This window comes from Quercus suber, unplaced genomic scaffold, assembly GCF_002906115.3.
Source record: "Quercus suber isolate HL8 unplaced genomic scaffold, Cork oak 2.0 scaffold_54, whole genome shotgun sequence".
In the NCBI taxonomy this organism is placed as follows: domain Eukaryota; kingdom Viridiplantae; phylum Streptophyta; class Magnoliopsida; order Fagales; family Fagaceae; genus Quercus; species Quercus suber.
Genome location: NW_027069519.1, coordinates 59587 through 70417, shown reverse-complemented (window position 1 = coordinate 70417; position 10831 = coordinate 59587). Strand labels below are relative to the sequence as shown.

Sequence of the window (10831 nt, the reverse complement as noted above, 5' to 3'; positions counted from 1 at the left end):
AAAAAAAAAAAAAAAGTGTCTACAATTTACTGTTTATCATTTATAAATTCAAAACTTTAAAACACCATTCACAATTAATTCGTAAAACACTCGAATTGTTAGGGTTTTTCAGTTAAAACTTTATGTTACAAAAGCTTTTACATTTAAAATTCTATCTCCTATAGCAGGTACGCATAAATATCAAACAGGCACATGTAATTTCTACTTCCTACAATAATGATAACCAAGCCAAATATACATAGCCTCCAACCTCTTGAGTTTCATCCACCAGATGAGAGAGAGTTATTCCATAAAACAGTCTCATGAAATACTTACTCGATATTAAGAGTAAAAACCATATAGAGTTTTAGTTTATCTACGGCAGCATATCCCAATTTTAGTCCCTACATTTTCAGGCGATTCTCATTTTAGTCCCTAAATTTTATTTTTACCGCTTTTAGTCCATATTCTAAAAAACGCCATCTATTTTAATCCTTTCCGACAGTGCCCTAACGGCAAAATCCTAGGTGGCAGACGGAGTGCATTGCTGACACACTAAATGCTGACGTCAGCATTAAAATAATAATATAATATATTATTTAGCATTTTAAAAATCCCACGTCATTTTTTAAAAACAAAAAATAATTTATGAATTTTAACTAAATGAAAAAAAAAAAAAACCAGAAATAAAAACCGAAAATAATATAAATTGAGATCTAGCTTTATTTTGAGGAAGAACATAAACCTTCCCATTATTTTGTTTGCAACCAAACACAATACCAGCTGAAAACCTTTATTATCAAAAATATTTCAGAAACCCAAAAATTAAAAAAAAAAAAAAGAACTGAAGTTGTTCTTCGTGTTCTTCCTAGACCCAGAAAACTCACAGTTTCAATACCATGGAGAACAACAACCACCTTCTTGACGACCATACCGGCATTTCGCCGGTGCCAGGAGCCAAAGACAACGCGGAGCCAAAACTTGATTCCGCGGCAGAGGAGACCAAGAATGAAGAGTCACAGACTGAAGAATCTGAACCTGATTTTGACCTCGAGAAAGCTTCCGAGGATATCGACAAGTTTCTCTTGTCTCTGATGAGCGACGACGTTTCGGTGGAGGTTCCTGAGTTGGTGGAGAAATACTTGGATCTCGTGGAGCAGAAAGTTTCCAGCGAAGGAAGAGCCAAGTGGTGCCAGGTTCTCGATGAGGACTCGGCGTTTCTGGAGTCTCTGGATCGAGTTTCCAAGCTGACGAAATTGCTTCGGGAACTGAAACCAGAGGAGGAGAAATCAGAGTCTTGTGGCTCTCTGATCAATTGCATTGGAGGGATTCAATAGCGAGCGATGTCGTATTTGGAAGAGGAGTTTCGGTTTCTTCTCGAGGAATCGAAAACCGCTGAGTCCGAATCCGAATCCGCCGAACCTGAGGCTTTCCCCGGATACTCCGATGATGTCGTTTCCGGCCTGAGCAAAATATCGAAGCAAATGATCTCAGGCGGCTACGAATCCGAGTGGTTGTTGTCTCGTTTGATCGTTGATTTCATGTTTTTGTTTTTTTGGAGAGAACGTGGAGTTGTTTGTTTTTATGGGTTTTGTGTGTGTGTTTGTTTATGAAGAAAATTTCTGGGTCTAGGAAGAACACGAAGAACACCTTCAGTATTTTTTTTTTTTTTTTTAANTGTTTATTTTCATTGATATTAGTGAAGTTTTTTCTTTAATTTACATATCAGTCTTAAGTAAATTAAGCTTTGCACAAGCTCAGTACTAGTTAAAAAATATAGCCAGTTTTTTTTCCATGGAAAGTATGAAGTAAGAATTGATTTACCCTATACAATGCAATCCAATATTGACCTTCTCCATCATATCGAATGTTATCTGGCAAGCCTGGCAGATAATCAATAAATTTGTCTACTTTTCCTTTTTCCTTGCCTTGTATGTGATATTTTCCACACCTTCTCCTGCATTAGCAACCCATTTGGAATAATCAAAACTCCCACTGTGCGAAACAAATATTCAACTGTCATTAATTTTAGTCTTTGAACAATAGAAGTTGTTAGAATAACAATTAAATTCATTGTTTTCTAACAGCTTTGAGCTTTTGGGACTGATAATGATTTATCATAGTATCAGAACAAGTAATCTAAGCTTCTATGTGTTAGGTCTCACTAATCTAGGGAGTCTAGCACCACATGTATGTTGAAACTAGCTGCAACAGTCTGCAACATTATGTAGATCATGAAGAAGAAAGGCTTTAACAATGATTGTGGTGGTAACTTATCATAGTATATTGAGTTCAAACGCTGTCTCGAACTTATCTAACAGCCATAACTTTTTAGTAGTGGTGGTAATTTATCAGAAGCAAACATAAGGGGTCTAATAAAACAATTTCTTCAAGACTGAGAATCAGCAAACATACATTGGGGTTTCGCAAAAGATCACATAATTCTGATCAGGTGAGACTACAACACCATTGGCAAAGTAGAGGTTGTGGACCAGTACCTTGGTGGTTTTAGTTGCTGGATCATAACTCAAAAGTCTACCATTGGGTTTACCTTCCAAAATGTCCCAATTGGCCTTACTTAAACTATATTTATGTGAAGCATCTGAAAAATAAATTATGCCATTGTGTGCTACATCCACAGCGTCTGTCGTTCTGAATTTTTGTCCCTCAGCCTCATCTGTCAACAGCTCCACCACACCGTCTGCTGTCACATTTAGAAGGCCCTGTTTTTATACATCACATTTCATTAATAAAAAACACCTAACAACCATTGGTTTCTAAGGACTAAGGAGCACTTAACAAGCGGGGAAGTTTTCTGTAACTCGTGCTAAAATTACTAAACAGAGATTAATTACATTAATTTGTTAAGTAATGTTATAGATAGAACCATGTTTTTTATAATTTTTTACAATCAATTATTATAACAACTGAGGGAGGGAGGATTTAAACCCAATTTCTTCTCATAAAAAAAATTAGGCGACGCCACTGAACTACTAGGCCCTTAATCACAACTTATTGAGTTGTTATTGGGCTTGGCTTTTTGGAAGTACTGTGGCATTAATAAGCCCTCTAACTTTGTCCTTATAAGTTATATGGACCTAAAGAATTTATATTTTAACAAAAAAATTTAATTTCTATAAGAACATTAAACAATTTGAGAAAGGTGATGCCTTATTTTATTTTATTCTTTAAAAAAAAATACTATGATATATTTCTTAATATTTTGGGATTTGGGTAAAATATAAAAACCATCATGAGATGAGATTTTGATTAAAATAAGGTAGTACCAAGACTTGTATTAATTGCACATGCCTCATGGAAATTATAGGCAATGGAGTGTTTGGGTAGCCAATGATAAATAAATAATAACTAGAAATGGATAAAGAAGCATGAGGAGTAAGGGAATTTTCAAAAGGTGTTAAGTGACCTTTGCATTTTACCATATTCCTTTATACGTGTGTGTGTATATATATATATATATATTTTTTTTTTGTACTTACACGTGTGATATTGAGTATTAGAAAATAGCACATACCTTTCTCCAAAAAAAAAAAAAAGGCACATATGGACTCCAATTGTCTCCCGGTACAATAAGCATTGTCATTACTCGGAGAAAATAAATAGCATGTGATGTGAACTCGATCTTCTATAGTCACACATATGATCCTTAACAATTTTATGGGTTATGTTAACTGATGCGCAATTGTTTATAAACTATTCATAAAAAAATAAAAAATATAGTAATTAGTAATTTTTTTTTTTTTTTTTAAAATAATTTTTTATTTTTGAGACAAAAAATTTGTTTGCCATCTCAAAATATACAGAAATTAAAAATTATTTTCAAATTTTAATTTGTGAAAAAATTTGAAATCATGAAAAAAATTGTTTAATTTTTAATTTTAAAAGAAAAAAAAAACATATATTTAATTTAATAAATTTATTTTATTTAATAAATTAGCATTAAAATTCAAATCTTAAGAACATATTTTAATATTTCCTATTTTTTTCTTCAATTTTTTTTTTATTTCAACTAACCAATCATGTTTTTTATTTCAAAAATTTAATAAAATTATTTTTTTCTTTATATTCCTAAAAACAAATTTTCAAAGATAAAAATAAAAAACTGTCGCCAAACACAAACTTATTGTTTATCATTCTCCAAAGTTTTATTAGTTTCTTTAAATAGTAGTAAAGCACTTAGAAAATACAACCTCACGTACCAAAGGAAAGAGACGTGAATGTTCTTAGAGCATCCACAAAAATACAAAAAGCAATAAATTTTATACATTTTACCCCAAAAATCTTCCATATCAATCCTTCTAAAACTGTGTATATATGAAAGGTTTCTCTCCTCATCTTCTTTTTCCTCAGACACACAAACACACAGACAAATCAACAGAAATACACAAACACACCCACGCAGACAAACCAACAGAGGGACAGATCGGTGCTTGTGGGTCGACGGAGTCCGTGCTTGTGGGTTTTGATTCTTGTGGTGCTGGTGAGTTTTTATTCTTCTAGTTCTTGTGGTGGAGATTGGTGCTTGTGGTGGATAAATTATTTGACAATGAGAGGAAAAGGAAGAAGAAGATACTTGTGGAGGGAGGTGATTTGACCGTGAGGAAAGAAGGAAGGAGGAGTTTACCGTGACAGGAAAAGAAAGAAGTAGAAGAAGCCAGAAGGTCAAAGATTTGTCTGAGTGAGAAATGAGATAAGAACAGACAAAAAGGGATAAGTACAAAAGAAAAAGTAGGTACTTTGGAAAAAGAGATAAGTACAAAAGGAAAATAATAATTAAAAATTAAAAAAATATTAGTATTATTTAAATAATAAAAATAGTAAAATAGATGAATTAATGTACTTAATTAAAAAAATAGTAATGTAAAATAAAAAAATAAATTTTTAATATAAAATAAACGAATAAATTTGTCGATGCAATTGCTCTTATCAAGAGAACAAAAAAAGAGAGACAAAGTTGTTTATACTTAAAAAGTTATGCATATTTCGAATACAGGGAGGAAGCAAAAAAAAAGAGACAAAGTTGTTTATACCGAAAAAGTTATGTATGTTTAAAAAACATGCATCCTCTTTTTCAGAGTCCGCCGCTTTTTGAGAGAGAGGATACATGCTTTTAAAACATACAATACCTTCACATTTATTCTATATATTAGGGAGAAGAGAACAAGTTAATTCATTATTGGACAAAAAAAGTAATTTTATCTATAGATACTGTACGAATAGAATCTCTACCCAAAGATGTGGAAGATATTTTCCACTCAAATTTGCCTTGATCTTGTGTTTGTTTTCTTTTTTTTTTTGTCTTTTTTTTAATAATACTTCGCTTACCTTTGTCTTAAAAAAAAAATTTTCTCAAAAAAGAAAAGAGACGTGACTGACAATCAATTACACGCTAGTCTCAATTTCAAAATTTGTAGCCAAACATTTTATTTTTTTTATTGTGAGATCCATGCTTTTTATTGGTCACTAAACAAAAACAAACAGAAGGATAAAGAAATTATGTTTTGACACAAATATTTTTAAAAATAAAAATAAAATAAAAAAGAAAGTTTACCATCACAACAAATTTGACAAAAAGTTTAAGACTCGTTTAGTAGTAGTGTATTTTAAACGTTTATTTTCGATTTTTAAATAATATTAAATATTTTTTTATTCACACATATTTTAAAAAATTATAAAAAATACTGCTCAAACTTCTCTAAGACAGCCTTAAAACTCGTTAAATATGACAAATTATTAGTATTAAATAAATAAAAATAATGCCATAGCAAACTCTGAGAGGCGGCTAAAACTTGTAAACTTAACTGAAAAATCTTGCCTACATAGAATTCCTCGTTAAATAATAATAATAATAATAATAATACACAATGTTAGTAATCATGCATAAACTGAATCTTAATTTTTTCAGCATATCTTGGTAGTTGAATATATTTTTTCATTTCTTTGTTGATTAAAATTTTTAAATTGAATATATATTTTCTAAAATAAAACAACATCAAATACAATAATTTATTCACTTCCTTTTGAAAAAAAAAATTTCTAAATTGTAATCTATAAAATAAAATTAACCACATACTTTGATCCTGAGAGAAAAATTAACACACGTATCTTATATCTATGGTTATGGTAGATTTATTATTCAATTTTTTTTTTTACAGAAATATTAATCATTCAAATTTTAAATTTAAAATAAAACATATACTTAGTCGAAAATATATAATTTAGTCTAAGAATGAATGATCACTGACCTTTTCAGGATCAGCAACGATAAGTTCATTGTTGTGACCAAAAGCGATTCCCAAGGGTCTCCCACCGGTGTTGACCCATTTCTCCACAACCGTGTCAGCCGCCGAGTCGTTTACAGTGACTCGGCTGATCCACCCGTCAGCACAGCCCGTGTAGATGACTCCAGACTTGGCATCATAAGCTACATCTTCTGGAGCTTTCAAATTCCCAACACCCACAAACTCAGACCCTCGGAGCATGTGGTCGTTACGTGCTGGCACGGTTATGACGTGCCGAGTCAACACGTCAGGTGGCAGAGGAGCCGGGTCGAACGAGTCGAGTTGGTAGAGCAACGTCGCCGCCACAACGGGGACCAATACTGTGACTAAGAAAGTGAAGGGCCATGAGCCTTTTTGTTTGGAAATAGTGGGTTTAGAGGGTCGGGGTAGGGAAGCTGAGTCGGGAGTTTTTGACTCGTCCATAGTTTGAAGTTTGTACAGTGAGAGTTTTTCGAGGAGAGCAACTGATTACTGGATAAGATATCTGTAATTCAAACCCACTTATAACATAAATTAGATATTAGGTTAATAAAAAATAATAATTTTGAAAGATTAAAATAAAAAATGGAAAACAACGTCAAATCAGTTACTATTGGCATTCTTTCGAGTACCTCTAGGGCTCCACCCTATTAATTGACTATATATTGGCATTCTTTCGAGTACCTCTAGGGCTCCACCCTATTAATTGACTATATATATATATATTTTGTGCTTGGTAAATACGGGGGCTCAAACCCCCGAGTAGAAGTTTCCTTACAAATCGGGTAACAGTTCGCCTAGAAGTGGCGGTGGTATATGAATTGACTATAATTACAACTTGTATTCATTTCTTTTTTTACTGCCTATGTTTAGATATTGATGATATTTGTTTTGTCGGTAGAATTTGACCGTTCCAGCCAAAAGGTATATTAAAAAGTTGATAAAACAAGATATTTGTAGTTCAAACATTCTTATATCATAAACTAGATATTATCTCAAATTTCTTTTTTACTGCCTATGTTTAGATATTGATGATATTTGTTTTGTCGGTAGAATTTGACCGTTCCAGCCAAAAGGTACATTAAAAAGTTGATAAAACAAGATATTTGTTGCTCAAACATTCTTATATCATAAACTAGATATTATCTCAACTTAATGATAAAGAATAATAATTTTGAAAGGTTAAAAAGCTTTATATATATATATATATATATTTTTTTTTTTGATGAACTATTCAGCTCTATCCAAACACTCACAAATACTACTTAACAAGAATCCTGTGAGTTATGCAATTAACATATCTAATGAGTAATGTGATTAACATATATGCTAATGCTTTTTAAGAACTGCCATAAAATGAAATGAATGAAATCAGTGGTGGAGCTAAAGGACCAATAGTAAAATTATACACACAAAATGAACCACATAATGGAAGCATTCATGTGCTACTGCTAATAGGTAGCTTGCATTTATTTATTTCTATTATAATTCAATACCTAACAATCTCTTTTTTTTTTAAACAATAGGCAGGGGAGTGGATTTGAACAATGTTATCCTTATAAAGAAGACCAAGTAATGCCATTGGGTTACAAAACTCTCAGTTAAGTGATGTAACCTAAACATAATGCACAATATCTAGCTTTTAATTAATTGACAAAGTTTTTCTTCAAATCATGTTTAAGGAATTTCATTCACTAGGGGGCAATGTGGCCCCTAGGTTTTTAAAACCCCCCCCCCCCCCCTCCCTCTTATAATTGAAATTACCAACGTTCCAAGTAATTTTCAATACAATTCTGAGACTATGTTATAAAAAAATTGGAGGTTTTTAACCATGGTTTTCAGTTTTTAAGATTTATTCAAGGATTATATATATAATGAAAATAAATAAAAATGTATATGATTGGAATATGGTTAATTAGAAGTCAATAATTGGTCAAGAGCCTTGTAACTTTTTTTTTTTTGGTTGAGGAAAATAGAGCTTTGTAACTTAGTCTACTATATTTTAATAGATGAATTAGTTCAGTCCATTTCAGGCCATTTCGGTCCTTTCGGTCTAGTTTGGTCCCTTTTATCTAATTCGATCTTCTTCAGTCTAATTCGATCTTCTTCAGTCCACTCAGGCCAATTTTCGCCCAGTTCGATCTACTCTATCCCAGTTTGGTCCAATAAGGTCGATTTTGGTCCATATAGTTCTCTTCGGTTCATTATGTCCCTTTGATCCAGTTCAGTCTAATTCAGTCTTTTGGGACGGGGACCATAGTTTTTGAAAATAAGATATCAAAATTCAAATGGAAGAAGTGCTGAGTTTGAGAGTTGGGGTTTTTTTTTTTTTTTTTTTTTNTATCTTTTTTGATGAACTAAAAAGCTTTATATATGTATCATATCATTATGTCATGTCATCAGAATTTTCATCTCAATTTCGAATAGAAGTTTCCCTAATAAAATCCATTACACTGCAATACAAGCAAGCAACCAAGTGTACTGTTAATTTCTTTACTAAAAAAAAAAAGTGTACTATTTTTTTTTTTAAACATTTGAAAAAAGTGTACTATTAATTATAAAACCTTTATAATAAATACGTGAAGGTGAGTTGTTTAAATAATTTAATAAGATAAGTAATTTTTTTTAATATAGGTAAATAAGGGGGAGCAAAAGGTGGGGTTGAATTACATACAGAAGATATCATAATGGATACTAAGGGTCTGTTTGAATACCACTTATTACTGAAAATTAAAAACTAAAATTGTAGTAAAATAATTTTTAAATGTGTGAATAGTACTATGGAACCCAGTTTTAAAGTTGTTTTTGCTGAAAAAAGTACTTGCAAGTCCCTAAACATGCACGAGACCCACTGTGTGTAAAACGCAAACGCATGTTAGCCGTGTTTCAGCTCTATCCAAACACTCACAAATACTACTTAACAAGAATCCTGTGAGTTATGCAATTAACATATCTAATGAGTAATGTGATTAACATATATGCTAATGCTTTTTAAGAACTGCCATAAAATGAAATGAATGAAATCAGTGGTGGAGCTAAAGGACCAATAGTAAAATTATACACACAAAATGAACCACATAATGGAAGCATTCATGTGCTACTGCTAATAGGTAGCTTGCATTTATGTTAATTTTTTTTTTACTCTTTTATTTATTTATTTTTATTTTCTTTAATAAATGAAATATAATTTTTATCTATTACTGTATTTTTTTTTTATGTGAAAGAAAGCAATATAACTATTATAGAAACCAGGATAATAAACTACTATAAAAACCGAAAGCTACTAAAATGGAGGCTTTTAACCACAGTTTCAAATTTTAAACTATTTTTAAGATTTATTGAAGGAATATAGTGAAAATAAATAAAGATATAGATGAGTGTAATACGGTTAAGTAGAAGTCAATTGGTTAAGAGCTTTCTAAAGTAGTGTTATGGTCTACTATCTTCTATTAGACGAACTTATTCGGTCTATTTTGGTCTAATTTGGTCATATTTGGTATACTTTGGTCCAGTTCAGTCCTCTTAAGTCTAGTTTGGTCCAAACATGTCCTCTTTAGTCCATTTGGTCTTTTGGGAGGGGACCAAATTTTTTTAAAATAAGAGATCAAATTGAGGAAGTGCTGGGCTTGAGAGTTTGGAGTTTTTTATTTTATTTCTTTATTTATTTATTTCTTTAAGAAATTCATCAACTTTACTGCTCCACGAGTGGAAAGATACACTAGAATTAAACCTACTACATAGAACCTCCATTTTAAATGAGTTTGAAAATCAAGCCTCCACGAGATGCAAAGAATGGAGCAAACACCAAGGACTCGACCGCCATGAGCTTGATGAGAATATTGAGTGAAGGACCAAAGTATCCTTGATTGGATTTCCAATTTATGTCACCTATGAGTCACAGCTACTAAATACTTACAACTTCATTTAATTTTCTTTTTTATCAAATTTGGATTTGAAAAAATCCACCATTCTATTACATTTTATTCTTATATCATCCATTATTTCAAAATTTTGGTAAGATCAATTTTATGTCATCAATCAAATATTTTTATAGTATAAAATTATACATAAAAAATAAGTTTATGAATTGAATAGTAAATAATATTCGATTGATACGAAATTTGACATGCATGTTAAGAATATTTAAAAATGTGTAATCCAATGGTTAGTGAGAGTTGCAGTTATTGCCTACAACCAAGTTGGTGTTTTGCCATGGCTGGTGACAATTGGTTAGGCCATGGTGTGGTGGCTATGGAGTTTTGAGTCTGAAGAGAGGGAGTGAGTGAGAACTAAAAGGAGAGAGAGAATCAAAGATTGAGAGATGGAGAGAGAGACGTGAGACAAAGAGAGGAATTGACACAATAAAATATTAGTTTTTGGTTTTATAATTGTGCTTCAATGCAATTCTAAACGTAGAATTGCAATGTAGCACTATTGCAAAAAAATTGCAATAGTTAACTTCTAGAAGTCCTGTTGGAGCTTGGTTTTTGTGTGAAAATGGTAAAAAACTCCAACATATGCTGTTTAGCATACCCAGTGCGAATGCTTTAAGCATGTCTTTTTAGTAGGTA

At 31.6% G+C, this 10831-nt stretch overlaps 1 protein-coding gene across 1 annotated transcript in view; it reads right to left on the bottom strand.

Moving 5' to 3' along the window:
• Positions 1-6785, bottom strand: part of LOC111999737 (protein STRICTOSIDINE SYNTHASE-LIKE 5) — a 21318-nt gene extending 14533 nt beyond the window's left edge. Inside the window, exons 1-3 of the mRNA XM_024031860.2 lie at positions 6246-6785; positions 2395-2702; positions 1804-1936 (exon numbers count right to left, since the gene is read on the bottom strand). Of these exons, the coding sequence (XP_023887628.2) occupies positions 1804-1936; positions 2395-2702; positions 6246-6704 (900 nt within the window). The 5' untranslated portion in view covers positions 6705-6785. The remainder of the gene's footprint in view (positions 1-1803; positions 1937-2394; positions 2703-6245) is intronic.
• Between the last annotated feature and the right edge of the window lie 4046 nt (positions 6786-10831).